This window comes from Nicotiana sylvestris, chromosome 10 (genome assembly GCF_000393655.2).
Source record: "Nicotiana sylvestris chromosome 10, ASM39365v2, whole genome shotgun sequence".
Lineage (NCBI taxonomy): Eukaryota > Viridiplantae > Streptophyta > Magnoliopsida > Solanales > Solanaceae > Nicotiana > Nicotiana sylvestris.
Window position 1 is genome coordinate 60,033,132 of NC_091066.1, and position 24,231 is coordinate 60,057,362.

The 24,231-nt window shown below is 37.1% G+C and overlaps 1 protein-coding gene across 1 annotated transcript; it reads right to left on the reverse strand.

The window, feature by feature from the left end:
* Nucleotides 1-1,238: 1,238 nt before the first annotated feature.
* Nucleotides 1,239-23,881, reverse strand: LOC138879404 (uncharacterized). Its single transcript, XM_070159014.1, has 8 exons — nucleotides 23,701-23,881; nucleotides 20,860-21,104; nucleotides 19,616-19,906; nucleotides 7,172-7,519; nucleotides 2,868-3,159; nucleotides 2,005-2,057; nucleotides 1,463-1,768; nucleotides 1,239-1,409 (listed from the first exon to the last, which is right to left on the reverse strand). Exons 1-8 carry the CDS (start codon nucleotides 23,879-23,881, stop codon nucleotides 1,239-1,241), a joined length of 1,887 nt encoding a protein of 628 aa, XP_070015115.1.
* Nucleotides 23,882-24,231: the final 350 nt, after the last annotated feature.

Sequence of the window (24,231 nt, forward strand, 5' to 3'; positions counted from 1 at the left end):
TATATATACAGGATGGGTCTTATTCAATATGTTATGGCCCTCAGCGATAAGTCAGAGGTTATAAGTTGACTCTTATCTCTCCCCGGGATACTATGTCATTATTATGTTTCATTTCTTACATACTCGGTGCCTTATTCGTACTAACGTCTCTTTTTCCTGGGGTGTTGTGCTTCATGCAACACAGGTGTTGATAGGCAAGGTGAGGACCCTCCACTGTAGGCTACCTCCAGATATAAGCTTTTGGTTGGTAAGCTCCACTTCTTCCTGAAGTATTGTCGAGTCATGTTCTATATATGTTATTTTGTTTTATGAGGATGTTGAGAACTCTGTACCGACTTATATATTATGGTCATGTTTTCCTAGAGGTTTTGCAGACAATGTCCTGTGTATAGTTTCAGGTATGACACGTCAACGGCCTTGTCGGCCCTTATGTATATATATATAAATCTTTTTGAATTAGTTATGTGAGTTAAGTTCTAATATTGTTACTTATGTATATAGATATGGCCTTTTATGGCCCGTGATGAGTCTTATATAGTAAAGAAGGATAAGGTACGTGGTGCTCAGTTGAGTAGGCATCGTGTGCCAGTCGTGGACCTCTGATTTGGGTCATGACAATTATTAAATTGAACTATACTAGATAGAGTCAGTGCAATGAGTGACTAATCGAGGTGGCTTTGTGTGTGGACAGTGAAATCTTCAAGAAAACATAGCAGGGCACAGTGTTTGTTCAAAGCGGGAAAATTGTAAAATGAGGCCTATAGTTCTATTTATACCAACTTTTTGATAAAGTGAAAGATGGTTGAGTGCGGCTGCACATTTCATGTACGATAAGCACTCTTTCACCTGGGGGCCTCATCTCAGAACTTAATCTACGGTTCACACTTTTTCAGGTGCGGCCGTAGATTTCATGTGCGGTCGCAGATCGACCTCCACACTAAAGGACTTAAACTTCAGAGAGTTGGTATTTTTGACGTTTCAAATGTGCGGTTCGCAAGAACAATGTGCAGACGCAATGATTTTCTGCAATGGCACATAGAAATATGCGGTCCGCACATTTTTTGAATACTTAGCCACATTTTTGTCCATAATTTCTGTAAGTCACACTCATCCCTGTAGCACACTTCAAATCAAGTTATAATAGAAATAGAACCTAACTACGAAAAAGAAAGGAAAAGAACATAGGTTGCCTCCCAAGAAGAGGTTGATTTAACGTTGCGTCGTGACGCATAATACCGTCAAGGGAAATTAATGACTGCCATGACGTGGCTATCTCCAACCTTTCCCAAGTAATGCTTCACCCAGTGACCATTGACTCGGAATACTTCATTGTTTTTATTCTTCAAGTCTAATGCACCAAAAGGTGTCACACCCACTATTTCAAAAGGACCACTCCATTTAGATTTTAGCTTCTCGGGAAACATCCTCAACCTTGAGTTAAACATAATACAAGATCGCCTACCTTGAACTCTTTATTCCAAATGTATTTGTCATGAAGATATTTCATCCTTTCTTTGTAAAAGGACGAACTTGTCATAATCATGGTACCGGAACTATCCAATTCATTCAAGTGTGCAACCCTCAAGTTTGCAACTACATCCCAATCAAGATTCAACTTCTTTAGAGCTGACATGGCCTTATTCTCCAGTTCCACTGGAAGATGACAAGCTTTTTTGAACACCAGCCGGTATGGTGACATTCCGATAGGTGTTTTGTAAGTTGTCCGATAATCCCATAATGCATCATCAAGCTTCTTGGACCAATCCGTCTAATTAGCATTCATCGTTTTGGACAAGATACTCTTTATCTCCCCGTTAGAAACTTCCACTTGCCCCTAGCTTATGGGTGATAGGGAGTCGTGACTTTGTGAGTAACACCATACTTGCTAAGTAAATTGCCAAAAGCCTTGTTGCAAAAATGTGATCCCACATCGCTTATAATGGCACGTGAAGCACCAAACCTTGTGAAAATATTCTTCTTCAAGAAAGCCACCTCACTTCTCACCTCAGTGTTGGGCAAAGCAGCAGCCTCAACCCATTTGGACACATAATCCACCGCTAATAAAATGTAGGTGTTTCCATAAGAACTCACAAAAGGGACCATAAAGTCAATACTCCACACATCAAAAATATAAATCTCCAAAATGGTTATGAGAGGAATTTCATTTTTATTTGAGATTCCACCAGCCCGTTGACATTCATCACATCTTTTCACTAAGTCACTTGCATCCTTGTAAAGAAGGGGCTAATATAAGCCATAACTAAGAACTTTGGTTGTCGTTCTCGCTCCACCATGATGACAAACATATGATAAAGAATGACAAGCCTCAAGATTGCCCCTTGCTCTTTTTATAGTACACATCTTCTAATCACCCCATCCGTACAAATTCAAAAATGTATAGTTCATTCCAATAATAATCTTAACAATCCCATTTGAGCTTATTCCTTTGACTTGAAGAGAACTCAGAATGATTCCACACACAAGAAAATTTTCTAGATCCTCAAACCATGACACCGCTTTCATTGAAATTACCAAGAGTTGCTCATCGGGGAAGGAGACATTGATATCAAGGCCATCATGCGGCCTCCCCTCCTCTGCCAAACGAGACAAGTGGTTTGACACTTGGTTTTCACTACCTTTTCAATCTTGGATGTCAATATCAAACTCTTGCAACAAGAGCGCCCATCTCATCAAACGAGCTTTGGAGTCCTTTTTGCACATAAGGTAACAAAGCGTCGCATGATCTGCGTGGACAATGATTTTAGCACCCATCAAGAACAGGCAGAACTTCTAAATTGAAAACACAATGGCAAGGAGATCTTTCTCCGTAATAGTACAGTTGACTTGGGCACTATTCATGGGCTTACTAGCATAGTAGTCCGGTTGAAAATCTCTGTGGATATATTTCCCCAAAACAACCCCAACCGCCACGTTACTTGCATCACACATTAGTTCAAAAGGTACACTCCAACTTGGAACGGTGATGATGTGAGTAGTTGTCAACTTGAGCTTCAACAATTCAAAAGCTCTCATGAAATCATCATTAAAGTTAAACTTAGAATCCTTCTCAAGAAGTTCGCACAATGGGTTTACCACCTTGGAGAAATCTTTGATGAAACGCCGGTAAAAACCCGTGTGGCCTAAGAAACTCCGAACACCCTTCACCGAAATTGGAGGCAGAAGTTTAGAAATTACCTCAATCTTTTTGCCTTGTCAATTTCAATTTCATTCTTTTATATTTTGTGGCCAAGGACAATGCCTTCCTCGACCATGAAATGGCATTTCTCCCAATTGAGCACCAAATTAATTTCTTCACATCTAGCCAACACTTTGTCCAAATTTGCAAGACAATCATCAAAAGAATCCCCAACCACCAAGAAGTCATCCATGAAAACATCAAGTTAGTCCACCCAAATGGCATCCACTTGAAAGTGAAAGTACCATAGGGACATGTAAAGGTTGTTTTCTCTTGATCTTTCGGAGAAATGAGGATTTGATTGTAGCCCGAGTACCCATCAAGAAATCAATAGAAAGCACGACCGGCCAATCTATCGAGCATTTTATCTAAGAAAGGAAGTGGAAAATTGTCGCACCTCCTTTTTCCGCCCCCACGAGGGTGCAGGGAGTTTTCTCCAATTAAAGGACAGTCGAAACGGGATTTGTTTATTTGTTTCAGAGTCGCCACCTGGGAATTTTATGGCGTCCCAAGTCACCGGTTTTAATCCCGAATCGAGGAGAATATGACTCTGTTTGTCATTCTGCTAACCAAAAATCCGGATAAGGAATTCTGTTAACCCGGGAGAAGGTGTTAGGCATTCCCGAATTCCGTGGTTCTAGCACGGTCGCTTAACCATTTTTATACTTGGCTTAATTATCTCGATTTACTAAATATATTTTTTATTGTTGCCTGATTTCGTTACCGCCTTAGATTGTTTATGATTATAGACCCTTCTTTGAACCGAATCACGCGCACGTATATTTGTATTATATATTTTTAATAAACGTAGAGAATCGTGTCACGCATACGTGTACACAATAAGATTGATAATATTTTTATATTTTTGTTATAAAAAAAATATGTTCGAAATAAAATTAAGAATATCATCACCCTTGTATTATTAAATAGTGAACTGCACATCTCGGGTTATATGAAATTATTTTAACATCCTCCGAGGAACCCCTTTTATTAAAAATTTGCTCGAAGTTGCGCGAACGCATAATCCGAATTGCCTTTAGAAGTATAATCAAGTCGCGCGAACGCATCCCTAATTATACAAAAATTTTTGATGGTAATATAAATTCTCTACAAATGTTTATTGCATCCATCTATTTTTAAATGTGAGAGTCATGGAGAATCACCGATTGGGATGCCACCAAATTTCTTGAAAAAAAAATTCAAAATTTATTAGGCGTTGACCGCAAGTTATATTTTACACGTATGGGTTATATCTCTCAAAGATTATTTAAATTTAAGAAATTAATGATAAAGAATAAATAACGTGCGGCTACACTTACCATTTTATTAGTTAATATGGTATTAGTATAAAAAGTGAATTACACACAAAATTCGGAAAGATTTAAACGGATAAACAAACTAATATTTTTTCGAAGAATTTGCATTATTCTATTTGTAGCAAATGCTATTTACACATTCTTAAAATATTGCAATTTATAAATCCAACCTTTTCTACACCACTTGTTTTTAATCCAAATGTATGATAATTTGGTTATTTTGCTCACGATGATTGAATTTTAGGATAAATATAATCAAACCAATTCTTATTCTCGGCCTATGCGAATATTTGCAAACACTAACTCTATATTTTGTAAAATTATTGACATTATTTTTATACTTTGTTTTTTTTAGAATTGAGTTGATCGCACTCTCAAAATAACTATGGCCATTTGTTATTAAGAAAGAGAACTAATCTACCAATTGATTTAATAAGACGACATCACATATAACGCAAACATACATCATGAACTGTTCGCAATATTCCAACATTGTAATCGTAACGGATTATATCAATTCACCTTTCAACTATTGATTATACACATAACCATTATTGCGCCATATATGATCAAAATACAACTAACAATCATCTAGCTTTGAACAAAATCAAATATTGGACGAGATATGCCAGTAATGTAGTTTCTTGGTATTTCCATACTATCCTACGCTTAACCAACAGTATCACAAAATGTAATTAATGGCCAACTTTCTGCCATGTTCCCTATCTCAACAATTCAAACAGTAAATGTCATCACTAGTCCTTAAAACATATAAGATTATCGTGGAATTTACTACTCCAGAATGTTAATTAGTTAACAGTTTATCATGTCAAGTATAATACTATATTAACCAACTAAAACAAAACTGAAACTTAAACTAATAAAATTTAAATGAGTAGAAGACATCCTTATAATTCCAAACTTCATTTACTTGCCATGTTGAAGCTTTTCATGACATGAGTTTACAGATATGTACCTGATATTGGAAGCAAAAGAAAATGAAGATGAGAATCAGCAGCAGTAATAACAGTACAGCACAGCAACAACAGCCCAGCAACAGTAACAACCCAGGAAAAGAGTTTGCAAACCAGTAGAGCAGTAATCCCAAAAAAGTTTCAAGCTTTGAATCAAACAACAACAATTAATACTGATTTCAAACAATAAAGAAAGCAGAAGATTTTTTTTTTAGTTTTTTTTATTTGAAAGCTTAAATATTTTTCGGAATTTTTCTTTCTCCTAAATGTTCAGCCCTTTTTTCTCTCTTTCCTATTCTCGTTTTTTTCTGTTCTGTTCTCTCTCGTATCTTCAGATTCGTTCCTCTATCTGTGTGTGTTCTCTCTTCAAGACTTCTTATAACCTATACCATAAATCTTTCAACTAATTAAAATCATTACTTTTTCTCTACCCAACCCATTATCTTCCCACTCATCCCCATTACATTAAATAAACATATCACACCACCCCATTATATTTTGTCCCCCATGCCTAACATAAAATAATACAAGATTCCCTCCACTAAATTTTGTCTTGTCCCCCCTTTATATTAAATAACTATATCACAACTCACCCCATTACATTTTGTCCCCCATGCTTCATATACACAATTACAAAATGTACAATTCCTAAACTACCCCTCCGACCTTACTGAAATTTCCAAACTACCCCCTGAACGTACTACAAATTACCAAACTACCCATCAGCTATAACACATCATTTAATCAAACTTAACCAAAATATAGACAATATGATTAATTTCTAACAATGTTCAAACAACAAATTTCATGAACATGATTTCTTCAACATTTCAACAACAAAGCACATGAACATGATTTCAACAACATTTCAACAACAAATCACATGAACACAAATTGAACAACAAAGAACAACTAAAATTTGATTGAACAATATTTTAGCAACAAACAATCCTATTTTCGGATTCAACAACAACAACAAACAAGTATATTTAGATTTCTAAATTCAATCATATTGAACTTAAAATCAATTCTAACAACATTACAACCAACAATTCCTATATTAAACTTTATGAGACAAATTCAAGAAATAATCACAAATGGTAAACAAGAAATCAAGCTATACAAATTTCGGATTCAAGAACAATCAAACAAAGTATGAACATGAATTAAATCTATTTTAAACAACAAACATGATGGATTTAAACGATTAAACCAACATATTTCTCTAACACAACTAAATTCTTTAAACAAATAACAAGATCAACGAAGAAACAATTATGAACTTAAACTTGAACTTAACAATATTAACAATTTCTAACAATACATAAACACATGAAACAAATTGAAGAAACAATTAATTAAATTTCAATTTGAATCTAACAAACATCAAACTAACAAATTCTTACTTAAACAATAAAACAAACATGAAATAAACATGAAGAACCACTAATTAACTTTCCATTTGAAATCTGAAAATTAATTCAAACAAACAACATGAACAAACTAGAAAATTATTTCAACGACGAACAACCCAAACAAGAATTAAATCACTTATTGATTTTGGATCCGAAAATAACGAACAAAAATTACGGACAATAAATGAGATTCAAAAACCAACTAACCGGAAATGAAACGACAACAACGATTGTAAACAAATCTGTCTGAGCCTCGACTCAACGAAAGACCTTCGAACTTTTGACGAAACGAAGAAGACGAAGCAACGTGAAGCAGACGCAGCTTGAAGAGAAGAGACGTAATAGCAGCCATGGCTGCCTGCATCGATGAGGAGTAGCTGGACGAGCTGGATCGGCAGCAGCAGTGGCATCCATGGCAGCAGCGGTCGCGGCACGGCGGCAGCAGCAGCGGCATCGATGGAGCAGCAGTGATAGTAGCCATGGCGTCGTCTGCGGGGAAGGAGAAGCAGCGTGAAGCAGAAGCTTGCAGCCAGTAGCAATGGCGACCATGGCAGCAGCAGTCCGCAACACGTTTGGACTGGAAGATGAAGCAACTCGATGAAGATCCAGTCGTTTGGACTGGAAGATGAAGCAGCTCGATGAAGCTTTGGTCGCTTAGGTTCTTGAGGTCATTCATGGGAGGTCAGCTTGGAGGTGTTTGGTGAGTGTGTGTGTAAGTGTGATGTGGGTATGAAGGGAATGGGAGAGGGGCAGCCATGGTTGGAAGGGAGGTGAGCTTGAGGAAGAAGAAGAAGATAGGAGAGGGGGGGCGGATGGTTTAGATTTTTAGGGTTTTCTTGGTTTATTTTTGTTTTGTTTTGTTTTGTAAAAATGATAGGGGTGTTGGGTTATGGACTGAGTCGACCCAGTTCGAAATGGACTGGGTCGTAGGGAAGATTGGGCCATTTTTTGGGCCTATGGCTTGAAATCGAAGAAGAGGCCCAATTCCGACTTTCTTTATATTTTCGCTCTCTTTTCTTCTTTTATTTCTCTAAAACTAAATTATAAAAATACTTAAACTATTATTAAGAATTAAATTAAGTTATAAAAGCGCAAATTAACTCCCAATAACAATTAACGCACAATTAAGTAATAATTAAGCATAAAATTGTATATTTGGACATTAAATGCTAAAAATGCAAACGATGCCTATTTTTGTAATTTTATTTTTTGTAAAACAAATTTAATTACTAAAAATTGTAGAATTAAATCCTACATGCAAAATGCGATATATTTTTGTATTTTTTTTTATTAATTTAGCAATAACATGCACAGACAAATACAAATAATTATTCAAAATATCACAAAATATCACAAAATTGCACACCAAAGAAAAATCATTTTATTTTTGGATTTTTTGGGAGTAATTCTCATATTGGGCAAAAATCACGTGCTTACAACTGCCCCTCTTTGCCTGAAGACACGAAGGGTTTTCGTGCAAAGATAAAGCGAGCGATTTTTGCCCATCCGAGTACTCCGTTGAAGCATTTTTTTTTGAAAAAGATTTGACCGAACCTTTGCTTCAAAGGTTTCCTACATATCCTGGGCTAAACAGGAATCAGGTCAATGTAGTTCGGAAAATTTTGGTAGCTGGGACTACCGTGGGACTGCATTGTTACTGTTGTTGCATGCTATTACTATTGCTTACTGATCTCCTTGTTACACCGTGCTTAAAAGAAAACAAGAAACTAAGCTATACTGCAATTTTTCTTGTTGCCTTGCTTTCTTGTCTGCTTGCATTTTTTCCGGTGCTTTTCTTCTTTTTGACACATGCACTTGAGTTTGTGCTGGGACTTCTTGTTGCAACCTTCTGCTTCCCAGTGCTGGGGATTTTTATTGTTTCCTGTTGGGGATTCCTATTATAACCCTTTGTTTTATTGTCCTCTGACTTGATCTTGAAATGTATGCCTCTGTTCTATGGGCGGGCTCCCAACTTCAATATTTGAAAATTAAAGACTTGAAATATATGCCTCTGTTATCTGGGCGGGCTCCCAACTTCAATGCTTGAAATGTAAAGACTGAAATGTATGCCTCTGTTATCTGGGCGGGCTCCCAACTTCAACACTTGAAAATTAAAGACTGAAATATATGCCTCTGTTATCTGGGCGGGCTCCCAACTTCAATGATTGAAATGTAAAGACTGAATGTATGCCTCTGTTCTATGGGCGGGCTCCCAATTTCAACAACTGAAATATAAACACTGAAATGTATGTCTCTGTTCTATGGGCGGGCTCCCAACTTCAACAACTGAAATGTAAAAACTGAAATGTATGCCTCTGTTCTATGGGCGGGCTCCCAACATCAACAACTGAAATGTAAAGACTGAATGTATGCCTCTGTTCTATGGGCGGGCTCCCAACTTCAACAACTGAAATGTATGCCTCTGTTATCTGGGCGGGCTCCCAACATCAATAACAACTTTAGAAATAAATGCCATTCCTCTCTTCAGGCGGGCAACAACTTTGAAAATAATCGCCATTCCTCTCTTCAGGCGGGCTCCTGACTTCAACCAATACATCGCCATTCCTTTCTTTAGGTTGGCGAGATTTCAACAACTTTTAAAAATGCCTTTCCTCTCTTCAGGCGGGCTCCTGACTTCAACCACAACTTTGAAAATAATCGCCATTCCTCTCTTCAGGCGGGCTCCTGACTTCAACCAATACATCGCCATTCCTTTCTTTAGGTTGGAAAGATTTCAACAACTTTTAAAAACGTCTTTCCTCTCTTCAAGCGGGCTCCTGACTTCAACAACAACTTTGAAAATAATCGCCATTCCTCTCTTCAAGCGGGCTCCTGACTTCAACCAATACATCGCCATTCCTTTCTTTAGGTTGGCAAGATTTCAACAATTTTTTAAAAAACTCCTTTCCTCTCTTTAGGTGGGCTCCTGACTTCAATAACAACTTTGAAAATAATCGCCATTCCTCTCTTCAGGCGGGCTCCTGACTTCAACCAATACATCGCCATTCCTTTCTTTAGGTTGGCAAGATTACAACAACTTTTAAAAACGCCTTTCCTCTCTTCAGGCGGGCTCCTGACTTCAACAACAACTTTGAAAATAATCGCCATTCCTCTCTTCAGGCGGGCTCCTGACTTCAACCAATACATCGCCATTCCTTTCTTTAGGTTGGCAAGATTTCAAAAACTTTTTAAAAACGCTTTTCCTCTCTTCAGGCGGGCTCCTGACTGCAACAACAACTTTGAAAATAATCGCCATTACTCTCTTCAGACGGGCTCATGACTTCAACCAATACATCGCCATTCCTTTCTTTAGGTTGGCAAGATTTCAACAATTTTTAAAAACGCCTTTCCTCTCTTCAGGCGGGCTCCTGACTTCAACAACAACTTTGAAAATAATCGTCATTCCTCTCTTCAGGCAGGCTCCTGACTTCAACCGATAAATCGCCATTCTATTCTTCAGGGGGCTCCTGACTTCAACCATTTTTTTCAAAAGTTCCATTCCTTTCTTTGGCTGGCACGATTTTAACAACCCTTTTTTTTAAAAATGCCTTCTTCTTTAATTCTTCATCCTCATTCTCCAGGTGGACGCCTGACTTCTTCTTAAATTCTTCATCCTCATTCTCCAAGTGGACGCCTGACTTTTTCTTAAATTCTTCATCCTCGTTCTCCAAGTGGACGCCTGACTTTCTCTTAAATTTTTTCATCCTCATTCTCCAGGTGGACGCCTGACTTCTTCTTCAATTTTTCATCCTCATTCTCCAGGTGGATGCCTGACTTCTTCTTAAATTCTTCATCCTCATTCTCCAGGTGGACGCCTGACTTTCTCTTAAATTTTTTCATCCTCATTCTCCAGGTGGACGCCTGACTTCTTCTTCAATTTTTCATCCTCATTCTCCAGGTGGACGCCTGATTTCTTCTTTTCTTTTCTTTTTCCTTCGCTCTGCTTTGTTCTTGCTTGCTGGGGATAATACCACTGTGGGAGTCTCCTTTCTTCCCCTCCTTCAAATTCAATTTTTTTTTTTGGTTTTTTTTTTCAGAATTTATTTTCTCTCAACACTGCTGGGGATAAAAGTGTTATCTTCTTGGGATAACGTTGTTGAGGATAATGCTGCTGGGGAATTTTATCCCTTCAAATCGATGCTTCATTCTTCTGGAAGCTGCTGGGGATGATAATGGTTTTTGCTTTTCTGAGCACAAATGTCATCCCTTTGTTCTGTCTGCTGGGGAACAACTTCTTTTATTAAAACTTGTTATGCTGGGGGTAAAACTGGTTCAAAGACCACTTCCCTTGAGACTGGTGCTATATTCATTCTACCCCGAATGGGTATCTGACTTCCAGAAAATTTTCCAAATGAAAGGAAAATTTTCTGCCCCAGTTTGACAGTCTCCCTTATGGCATGCATTTCTGTCATCAATGTCATTTCCTTTACCTGTTTCAAATTAAACAAAATTTGTTAGTTTAAAACGCGGTGGTTGGTTGTGATACTCCTACTGGGATGGCTTTTCCCTTTCTCCTTCCCTGCTCTGCGTTCCAAAACTTGTTGGGGATGATATTATTTGCTGGGGATAATCCTTTTCTGCTGGGGATATCCCTCTTCTTTCGTGGCATGGCTCGGAAACTTGCATTTTCCCGACCTTTTAGTCTCGCATGAATTTCCCAAATCATGCTTATTGTTTTTCTTGTTTTGTCCACGGGCTCTGGTCTTGAGGTTTAATAACCTTTGATTTCGGCAAGGATATCCCTCTTGACACTCGTCAATCCTTTTGCTGGGGATATCTTTCTTGACACTGGCCTCGCGCTTGTTCCTTCCTGACTATATCACTTGGATGTACTAGTCAGATCTTATCTTGGAAAGCTGATGGTCTACTTTGAAGTCATTTCCCACTGGTCTTGACCAAACAGACTCTACTGGGGAAATTTCTATGAAAGGAAAAGATAAAAGGGAATAGAATAAAAGACAAAGGAAAAAATGATTCTTTAACAAAAGAAACTATAAATAAAAATCTATCAAACGAAAACACCGACTCTAATGGTCATGACATGCATATTTGGCCTATCCTTCGTCATCAATCGTCTTTCGAGGTCTTCCCTTGATTATCCCCCATCTGATTCCCAATCTTATTCGACTTGTAGTGCCCGAAGGGTTTTCACTATCAAGCCTCTCTCATTTTGGTTTTTCTCTCAGCTTGCGTCGCCTTATGGTGTCCGTAAAGATTTTCACCGATAAGACTCTCTCATTTGTATCACTTTCCAGCTGGGGATTTGGAGTGTTGCCGGTATGACTCTCTCTGCTGGAGATTAGAGTCCTTTCTGCTGTGGAACAGAATGTTATGTTCGCCGGTAAGACTCTCATTTGTCTGACTTGGCATCTTTTGCAGACTGATCAGAAGGTCTTTCTTTGGACCGTAATGTGGGTTTTTTGGATAGGCTTAGAAAGAAAGGGTATTAAAGGCTCAAAAACAAATCAATTTGGGGTTCAAAATTACAACCTTCGAAATCATATTTGTTTATAACAAGCGCAACCCTTGCCCCACTTTCTTGCTTGGGGATTATTTATTTATTATATTATATTTTTTTTAATTTTTTGTTACACTATGCACACCATGCACACTATGCACACTATGCACCCTATGACCGAGCCGTGAGGCGCCTACGTATCCTCTTTGAGGAATCAGGTCAAACGTAGTTCCCAATTCCTCTGTTTTCTTCTGACTTTCTTTTGTTTTTTTTGTTATCATTTTTCTTTTCTTTTTCTTTTTTCGTTTTTTTTTTATTTTTTTATTTTTTTACCTTCCATGCTCGTATTTCCTAGTCGTTGCTATTGATTCCGAACGAGGGGTATGAAAGAAAATAAATAAGGCTCAAAAGGGGTAACAAAAGATAAAGTGTTTAGGTAGCAGAACAAAATGCCTTCGTCATTCCAGTATTCAAAACATGCCAAGTGCAAACAACACAATTGAACATAGATTTATAGTCTCTTCCGATGGTGCTGGACTTGACAATTATGTTAAACACTTGCTTTTTCATTTGTCATATCTAAAGCACTGCTGGGCGACACTCTCAGCCTCATGAACGACCCTCGTGCCAATTTGGAGAATCTTGCATTTAACGGTTTTCTTTATGTTTTACTTGCCCCAGTTCCACATGACTCAGGCTCCAAATAATCTCAAACTGTTCTTATTTCCTTTAAATGCTTTGATTACCTTCCGAGGGTTTTATGATTAACTTTTAAGATTAGGCCCAAACTGTGTGCGCATGTCATGTCACAAGAATCGGCGCTGAACAAAAATGATAAAAGGACTAAACAAAAAGATGACTGGAAACAATAAAAGACCGGCTTTTGTATTAGACTACCGGCGAAATGGTTTGAATAATAAAACAAACAAAACAACCAGAATAAAATCCTAACACAGCCTCGACAAAACTTAAACAAACTGATATGACAAACTGGAAAGATAAGAAGGTTTGACACAAGACAATATTCGGATTACAATCCTAAGAATAATCCGGACAACAGAAATGACAACAAAATAAGCCACCACAAGCTTCTCTCTTGCTAACCAAGGAACGGAGCGTCCTCCCACTTTATCAAAATTGGCATCTTAGCCACTGAGCGTTCGCATCAATATTGCCAAGACCATTATCAGCTTTAATATCATCAACCTCCGTCAACAAGTCCCCAATAGGATTCGAGTGCTTCTGTTATCAGGCCCGATTCCCGCAGAGTGTGTATCATGAGGTGCAAGTAAAGGATTATGCGCGATATTCTGGGTGTCATTGTCCGGATTACCACAAACCAACCACCTTCTTTCTTTGTGATTCAAAACAACAGGTTAAAATGGACTCACTCGGTCTCCATTATTAACAACATTTTTTTTCTTTTTTTTTTCTTTCAATTTTTTTTTCGATTTTTTTTTCATTTTTTCTTTTCTTTTCTTTTTTTTCGATTTTTGTTTTTCATTTTTTTTCTCATTTTTTGTTGTGGTCGAATCTTATGGAGATTGCCTACGTATCATGACCCCGCATGAATCAGACCTTGCGTAGTTCGGACCAATAAAAGATAAACAATACTAATCATTTTTTCGATTTTCATATTAAAATAAACTGGGTTTCAAAGGTTTGAAGATGACCTACAAACTTGAAAATCAAACAACACACATATTCTAATTAAAGATTTATAACCTCGAAACAAAAAGGCCAGCTTCCTTTCCCCGTTTTGACAAATGCAACCAAATGGCTATTTTTGCAAATGTGGCCCCTTCCAAATCTCACAAGAATTTTGAGGCCGGGGAGGATTATTTTGACACTTTACAAACTTGTCCGTTCTTTTACGAAAATAGCCTTTCGACAACTGAAAGATACTCTAAGGCTATTTCGGTAAGAACGGTTTAAGACGCGGCCGAAGCTGGCTCGGCTTATTTTTGACTAAAACGGTATTCACCTGACCGCTGATTCTTTGTTTTTTTTTTCAAATTACAATAAAAACCGGGTGTTGCAAACACTGCCCTTCAGCGCCTCGGGGACGAAGATTTTTACGGCTGTGTGGGTCAACTGGACCAAAATCCTAAACATGACCCAAAAGGTGGTTGTTTATGCAAAGTCAGCCTTCTGGCGTCCCATTCGGGAACATTCGGCTATTTTTGACAAAACAGCATCACCCGACTTATTTATGACTCTTTTTTATCGTTTTTTTTCAAAATAGAAAACTCAATATTGCAAACACGGCCTTTCAACGTCTCGGGGACGAATATTTTTAAGGCTATGTGGGTCAACTGGACCAAATCTTAAAAAATGATCCAAAGGTGGTTGTTTATGCAAAGTCAGCCTTCCGGCGTCCCTTTCGGGAACATTCGGCTATGTCTTGATAAAACAGCGTCACCCGACTTCTTTATGACTAAATTAAAATTTGACATATTTTTTTCGGCTATTTTTAGCAAAAGGGGAGGTTAGACACCACCCGACTTATTTATGACAAAATTAAAATTTTTACATGTTTTTATTTATTTATTGGTTTTTGGCTATTTTAGCAAAAAGGTGGGGTTGGACCCGATGAGGGTTGCCTACGTATCTCACATCCGGTGAGAATCAAACCCACGTAGTTCGGGCCAATTAACCGAACTATTTTAAAACAAGATTTTTTTTTCAGCAACAAATAACAAAACCACTCTCAAAGCACGACTCTTTTCATTTTCATTTTGACATTTTCAGAAACGAATAAAAAAAACTATTTTAAAAGTAAGACTCTTTTTCATTGTCATTTTCAGGGGAAGACAAACTATTTTCCTTTTTTATATTTTTTATATTTTTTTTAAAAAAAAATAAGACAAAACAACGACTTTTTTTATTATTATTATTTTTCCTTTGCTTTTAGTAAAACAAACTAATAAGACATTTTTTTTTCATTTTCTCAAATTTTCTGCAAGAGTTTTGACGGTATTCGGGCATTGGGGGGTTTTTTCTTTCAAAATAAACAATCAATTCCCTAACCGCTTATTTTTTTTCCATTTCAAAATATTGTTCTTGATATTCAAAAGTCAGTCAACACACAAGTCCGAATCAAATAAATGCGCAAGTAGGAGCAAGTAAGATGCATCAGGATGGTCATTTTCATTTTTGGTACACCTGTCCTAGACAGACCCAACCCCTGTGTTGAGCCTCCAAAGTCAAATGCACGTGATGCAAACAAACGTTCCTACTAGGGATCCGGCATGAAGCTGAGTTATTCTAAGTGAAAAACCTGAGGCATATTGTTCTAGCCCTGGCTTACCCAAGTGGACAGCTTGAGCCGAAGTGGGGGCAACGTACCGGGAGCACGAAAATCTACCCGGCCTAGTTACTTGTCCCAACTTCGTTTTATTTGGTATGACTTCTAACAGATAGGTGGGCCACGCGCACGTGTACACCATAAATTCGGAAGACTCAGAAAGAAGAAGGGTTTCGTAGCAGTTTTATAGACACAATTCAGATAATATTAAAGCGGTAAAAGCATCATTTAGCACATTAGGCATATATCATGTAAAAATCAGATAAAAATAAAGCCAACTATAACAGTTATTTTAAGCTCGAATTCTTGAACCCTGAACCAGTGGTTCTGGAACTCTTATCCCCAGCAGAGTAGCCAGAGCTGTCGCACCTCCTTTTTCCGCCCCCGCGAGGGTGCAGGGAGTTTTCTCCAATTAAAGGACAGTCGAAACGGGATTTGTTTATTTGTTTCAGAGTCGGCATCTGGGAATTTTATGGCGTCCCAAATCACCGGTTTTTATCCCGAATCGAGGAGAATATGACTCTGTTTGTCATTCTGCGAACCAGAAATCCGGATAAGGAATTCTGTTAACCCGGGAGAAGGTGTTAGGCATTCCCGAATTCCGTGGTTCTAGCACGGTCGCTTAACCATTTTTATACTTGGCTTAATTATCTCGATTTACTAAATATATTTTTTATTGTTGCCTGATTTCGTTACCGCCTTAGATTGTTTATGATTATAGACCCTTCTTTGAAACGAATCACGCGCACGTATATTCGTATTATATATTTTTTATAAACGTAGAGAATCGTGTCACGCATACGTGTACACAATAAGATTGATAATATTTTTATATTTTTGTTATAAAAAAAATATGTTCGAAATAAAATTAAGAATATCATCACCCTTGTATTATTAAATAGTGAACTGCACATCTCGGGTTATATGAAATTATTTTAACATCCTCCGAGGAACCCCTTTTATTAAAAATTTGCTCGAAGTTGCGCGAACGCATAATCCGAATTGCCTTTAGAAGTATAATCAAGTCGCGCGAACGCATCCCTAATTATGCAAATATTCTTGATGGTAATATAAATTCTCTACAAATGTTTATTTCATCGATCTATTTTTAAATGTGAGAGTCATGGAGAATCACCGATTGGGATGCCACCAAATTTCTTGAAAAAAGAATTCAAAATTTATTAGGCGTTGACCGCGAGTTATATTTTACACGTATGGGTTATGTCTCTCAAAGATTATTCAAATTTAAGAAATTAATGATAAAGAATAAATAACGTGCGGCTACACTTACCATTTTATTAGTTAATATGGTATTAGTATAAAAAGTGAATTACACGCAAAATTCGAAAAGATTTAAGCGGATAAACAAACTAATATTTTTTCGAAGAATTTGCATTATTCTATTTGTAGCAAATGCTATTTACACATTCTTAAAATGTTGCAATTTATAAATCCAATCTTCTTCTACACCACTTGTTTTTAATCCAAATGTATGATTATTTGGTTAATTTGCTCACGATGATTGAATTTTAGGATAAATATAATCAAACCAATTCTTATTCTCGGCCTATGCGAATATTTGCAAACACTAACTCTATATTTTGTAAAATTATTGACATTATTTTTATACTTTGTTTTTTTTAGAATTGAGTTGATCGCACTCTCAAAATAACTATGGCCATTTGTTATTAAGAAAGAGAACTAATCTACCAATTGATTTAATAAGACGACATCACATATAACGCAAACATACATCATGAACTGTTCGCAATATTCCAACATTGTAATCGTAACGGATTATATCAATTCACCTTTCAACTATTGATTATACACATAACCATTATTGCGCCATATATGATCAAAATACAACTAACAATCATCTAGCTTTGAACAAAATCAAATATTGGACGAGATATGCCAGTAATATAGTTTCTTGGTATTTCCATACTATCCTACGCTTAACCAACAGTATCACAAAATGTAATTAATGGCCAACTTTCTGCCATGTTCCCTATCTCAACAATTCAAACAGTAAATGTCATCACTAGTCCTTAAAACATATAAGATTATCGTGGAATTTACTACTCCAGAATGTTAATTAGTTAACAGTTTATCATGTCAAGTATAATACTATATTAACCAACTAAAACAAAACTGAAACTTAAACTAATAAAATTTAAATGAGTAGAAGACATCCTTATAATTCCAAACTTCATTTACTTGCCATGTTGAAGCTTTTCATGACATGAGTTTACAGATATGTACCTGATATTGGAAGCAAAAGAAAATGAAGATGAGAATCAGCAGCAGTAATAACAGTACAGCCCAGCAACAACAGCCCAGCAACAGTAACAATCCAGGAAAAGAGTTTGCAAACCAGTAGAGCAGTAATCCCAAAAAAGTTTCAAGCTTTGAATCAAACAACAACAATTAATACTGATTTCAAACAATAAAGAAAGCAGAAGATTTTTTTTTTAGTTTTTTTTTATTTGAAAGCTTAAATATTTTTCGGAATTTTTCTTTCTCCTAAATGTTCAGCCCTTTTTTCTCTCTTTCCTATTCTCGTTTTTTCTGTTTTGTTCTCTCTCGTATCTTCAGATTCGTTCCTCTATCTGTGTGTGTTCTCTCTTCAAGACTTCTTATAACCCATACCATAAATCTTTCAACTAATTAAAATCAATACTTTTTCTCTACCCAACCCATTATCTTCCCACTCATCCCCATTAAATTAAATAAACATATCACACCACCCCATTATATTTTGTCCCCCATGCCTAACATAAAATAATACAAAATTCCCCCCACTAAATTTTGTCTTGTCCCCCCTTTAAATTAAATAACTATATCACAACCCACCCCATAACATTTTGTCCCCCAGGCTTCATATACACAATTACAAAATGTACAATTCCTAAACTACCCCTCCGACCTTACTGAAATTACCAAACTACCCCCTGAACATACTACAAATTACCAAACTACCCATCAGCTATAACACATCATTTAATCAAACTTAACCAAAATATAGACAATATGATTAATTTCTAACAATGTTCAAACAACAAATTTCATGAACATGATTTCTTCAACATTTCAACAACAAAGCACATGAACATGATTTCAACAACATTTCAACAACAAATCACATGAACACAAATTGAACAACAAAGAACAACTAAAATTTGATTGAACAATATTTTAGCAACAAACAATCCTATTTTCGGATTCAACAACAACAACAAACAAGTATATTTAGATTTCTAAATTCAATCATATTGAACTTAAAATCAATTCTAACAACATTACAACCAACAATTCCTATATTAAACTTTATGAGACAAATTCAAGAAATAATCACAAATGGTAAACAAGAAATCAAGCTATACAAATTTCGGATTCAAGAACAATCAAACAAAGTATGAACATGAATTAAATCTATTTTAAACAACAAACATGATGGATTTAAACGATTAAACCAACATATTTCTCTAACACAACTAAATTCTTTAAACAAATAACAAGATCGACGAAGAAACAATTATGAACTTAAACTTGAACTTAACAATATTAACAATTTCTAACAATACATAAACACATGAAACAAATTGAAGAAACAATTAATTAAATTTCAATTTGAATCTAACAAACATCAAACTAACAAATTCTTACTTAAACAATAAAACAAACATGAAATAAACATGAAGAACCACTAATTAACTTTCCATTTGAAATCTGAAAATTAATTCAAACAAACAACATGAACAAACTAGAAAATTATTTTCAACGACGAACAAACCAAACAAGAATTAAATCACTTATTGATTTTGGATCCGAAAATAACGAACAAAAATTACGGACAATAAATGAGATTCAAAAACCAACTAACCGGAAATGAAACGACAACAACGATTGTAAACAAATCTGTCCGAGCCTCGACTCAACGAAAGACCTTCGAACTTTTGACGAAACGAAGAAGACGAAGCAACGTGAAGCAGACGCAGCTTGAAGAGAAGAGACGCAATAGCAGCCATGGCTGCCTGCGTCGATGAGGAGCAGCTGGACGAGCTAGATCGGCAGCAACAGTGGCGTCCATGGCAGCAGCGGTCGCGGCACGGCGGCAGCAGCAGCGGCATCGATGGAGCAGCAGTGATAGTAGCCATGGCGTCGTTTGCGGGGAAGGAGAAGCAGCGTGAAGCAGAAGCTTGCAGCTAGCAGCAATGGCGACCATGGCAGCAGCAGTCTGCAACACGTTTGGACTGGAAGATGAAGCAACTCGATGAAGATCCAGTCGTTTGGACTGGAAGATGAAGCAACTCGATGAAGCTTTGGTCGCTTAGGTTCTTGAGGTCGTTCATGGGAGGTCAGCTTGGAGGTGTTTGGTGAGTGTGTGTGTGAGTGTGATGTGGGGATGAAGGGAATGGGAGAGGGGCAGCCATGGTTGGAAGGGAGGTGAGCTTGAGGAAGAAGAAGAAGATAGGAGAGGGGGGGGCGGATGGTTTAGATTTTTAGGGTTTTCTTGGTTTATTTTTTTTTGTTTTGTTTTGTAAAAATGATAGGGGTGTTGGGTTATGGACTAGGTCGACCCAGTTCGAAATGGACTGGGTCGTAGGGAAGATTGGGCCATTTTTTGGGCCTATGGCTTGAAATCGAAGAAGAGGCCCAATTCCGACTTTCTTTATATTTTCGCTCTCTTTTCTTCTTTTATTTCTCTAAAACTAAATTATAAAAATACTTAAACTATTATTAAGAATTAAATTAAGTTATAAAAGCGTAAATTAACTCCCAATAACAATTAACGCACAATTAAGTAATAATTAAGCATAAAATTGTATATTTGGACATTAAATGCTAAAAATGCAAATGATGCCTATTTTTGTAATTTTATTTTTTGTAAAACAAATTTAATTACTAAAAATTGTAGAATTAAATCCTACATGCAAAATGCGACATATTTTTGTATTTTTTTTATTAATTTAGCAATAACATGCACAGACAAATACAAATAATTATTCAAAATATCACAAAATATTACAAAATTGCACACCAAAGAAAAATCATTTTATTTTTGGATTGTTTGGGAGTAATTCTCATATTGGGCAAAAATCACGTGCTTACAAAAGTGATCCTTCCTTTTTACTTTGTCTTGTTATTGGTGACCACCATCATGCCTCCCTTCTTTGGGGCACATTGAACCAGAGAAGTCCACGAATTATCGGAGATGGGGTAGACAACCTCAGCATCCAACCTCTTGATAATCTCCTTTTTGACAACTTTTTGCATAGACTCATTGAGTCTCCTTTGATGTTCAATATATGGCTTGGCGCCATCCTCCAATTGGATCTTATGTATGCAAAAGGCAGGGCTTATCCCCCGAATATCTTCCAAGGTCCACTCATATCCTTCTTCCACTTTTGTAGCACTGCCAATGTGGAATCTACCTGCACATTATTCAAACAAGAGGAACGAATAACTGGTAAACTAGAAAAAGGATCAAGAAGTTCTTACCGAAGATGTGGAGGCAATGGCTTCAACTCCAAGGTAGGAGGATCTTCAATAAAAGGCTTTGTAGGAGGAGTTGTCCTTTTTTAAAGATCTAAAGATAATTTCCGGAGTGCATAGTTGTACGACTCCATTCCTTGCAAAGAGTTCACATATTCCATTAAGCCATCCATTTCTTCATCATCAAAGTTGAGCAAGACGACCTCCAACAGTTCACCAACATTGACTGTAGAACTTGTTTTATCAACAATAACATCGATCACCAAGTCTACAAAAGAACATACCTCATTGCTATTTGGTTGCCGTATGGAATTACACCTATGGAATACCACTTTTTCATCACCAACCCGAAAAGTAAGTTATCCAACTTCAACATCACACAGAGCCTTCCCTGTAGTAATGAAAGGTCTCCCAAGAATATTCGGCACTTCATAATTAACCTCACAATCCAATATGACAAAATTTGCCTGAAGAATAAATTTATCAACACGAACCAAAACATCTTCAATCACTCCCAAGGGCCTTTGTATAGTACAATCGGCCATTTGCAATCTCATAGAGGTGGGTCTTTGTTTCCCAATTCTCAAAGTCTTGAAAACTGAATAGGGAATCAAATTAATACTTACCCCAAGATTACAAAGAGCTTTAGAAAACTCGGCATTACCAATTGTACTAGGAATCGTGAAAGCACCGGGATCCTCCAACTTAGGAGCCAGTGAATTCACAATTGCATTCACTTGATTAGTGACTTTGATGGTTTCAAAAATTTATTGACCGCTTCTTTGTCACGAGATCCTTCATTAATTTTACATAACCGTCCATTTTTTTTCAAAGCTTGAACTAATGGAACATTGATTGAGAGACTCTTCATCATTTAAATGAACTTCTTTAATTGAATCTCTCCATTTTTTCTTAGCAAGTATATGAGGGTATGGAGGTGGAGGCTTAGGTAATGGTGCCTTAGCCTTATGCACTATCGGTTTCGGTATGTCAATAATGTGTTCCCTAGACGGGTTCACCTCCTCTTGAGTCTCTTCCACACAATCATTAATACCAATCAAAATTTTATCATTAGGTTGCACCACATTGTTAGGGATCTCTTATTCTTGCATCACTTGATCATCATCGACAAGTTCCCTTCCACTTGAGGGGGGTACATTCCCTTCTCTTCCACTTCTTGTGATAACTACCATAACATTCCACACATTGTTACCACCCTTTGGGTTTACTACCGTGTCACTTGGTATTGCCCCCTTAGGGCGAGAAATTAAATCTTGAGAGATTTTCCCGATTTGAATTTATAGGTTGTGGATTGATGTGTTGTGTGAGGCAAGGTGAGCATCCGAATCGACATGGGAAGGATAAGGAGGTGGGTTTCTTGGTTGTTGATACATTGGAGGCCTTTTAAAACCCGACCCTGGTTGCCTTGATTGTTGTTCCATCCTCCTTTATTGTTACCTCCCCAATTTCCTTGGTTTTTTCCACTCCAATTTTCTTGATTGTTGTTGTTATGCTAATTCCTTTGATTGTTGCCACCACTCTAATTTCCTTGATTGTTAAAATTCTAATTGCCTTAATTGTTTTGAGGTCGTCATTATTGTTGGCTTGGGCCTTGGAAATTATTTCTTTGCCCTTAAAAATTGATCACATATTGAACTTCTTCTTCTTGTTCATTATAGGAATATTCTTGCTCAAAACCACTATCTTGTTGCACATAGTTCTCCACTCGAGTTTGCACTTGTAGACCCTTGGTCCTCCTCTTGCTTACCATCATGTTCACCCCTTCCATTGCATTGACTTGCTTAGGAGCTTGTACTTGACTAAGTTGGGACTTTTCTAGTTGAGTCATGGTGGTTGTCAATTCGGCAATAACTTGCATATGGTCTTGCAATTCTTTGTAAGTGGATCATATTCGGGTCGCCTTGTGGAACATTGTCCTGATATTGCCAAGCCGATGACGTTTATGCCATCATATCCAAAATCTCACACGCCTCCGCATAAGGCGTAGTCATAAAGTTCCCACCAAAAAATTTATTCACTACACATTTGCTGGTTGTGTTAATCCCATGATAGAAGGTTTTTTGAATCATATTTTCCATCATATCGTTATTGAGACATTCCTTAACCATTGTTCTATAGCGCTCCCATATGTTGTGTAGTGGTTCATTCGGCTCTTGCTTAAATGCCAAAATGTCATCCCAAAGTGTAGCCAGATGTTTGGGAGATAAGAACTTAGTAGTGAACATTTCCGCCAATTCATCCCAAGTGTGAATTGAATGGTTCGGCAATCATTCCAACCAATCTAAGTTTTACCTCATAGAGAGAAGGGATAAAGCCTTAGACTCAATGAATCCTCGGAGACATTTGTTTGCTTGTTCCCCCAACGAGTGTCTACAAAACCCTTAAAATATTAATAAGCATTTTGTGTTGGAGCACTAATGAAGAATCCCCGTTACTCAAGCAAAGTGAGCATCACATTGGTTATTTAGAATTTTCCTGCCCCAACGTAGGGAGGGACTATTGCACTAGTATAACCTTCATTGGGCAATATTCGGTGTGGAGCCGCTGGTGGGGATGGGGATGGAGCGGGCACATTGTCATGAGGCACCCGGCCTCTTCGATTGGCTTGAGGTTCAAGAGGTACCTCCTTGACTTGCTCATCCTTTCCGTCCACATCACCCAAAGGTACATTTTTGAGATCATTGTTTGCCACCATAATTATACCTAAAGTTTCTTACACGAGTTAGTAACATGGAAGGAAAAGAAGATATTGCCAAAAAAACAAATATATAGCTAACACCATTTTAACTCCCCAGAAACAACGCCAAAAATTGATCCACATCCAATATGCACTCAACAGTGAGTTGAAATGGTCATTGGAAATATAATACCCAACAAGAGTGGAGGTCGATTTCCTGAGGGAGTTAATGATAAGTAGGGATTTTGACTACTTATTTACACACTTTTACTTTCGTTTTAGCTCAAAATTGCTTAAAGGTATTCCCAAAAACTAATGAAATGTGCTTGCTTGTAGGAGTGTTAGAATATGAGCTAAAGAGATGAAAC

Bases quoted from the DNA above. Each gene is read 5' to 3' on its own strand.
- LOC138879404 (XM_070159014.1), bottom strand. From the start codon at position 23,881: ATGGTGGCAAACAATGATCTCAAAAATGTACCTTTGGGTGATGTGGAC. The intron at 19,907-20,859 runs GTTCAATGTGCC...AACGTGTTGCAG, and splicing joins ATAATTCGTGGACTTCTCTG to ACTGCTGCTGCCATGGTCGC. The intron at 2,058-2,867 runs GTAAGCCCATGA...ACATTTTATTAG, and splicing joins TCAACCGGACTACTATGCTA to CGGTGGATTATGTGTCCAAA.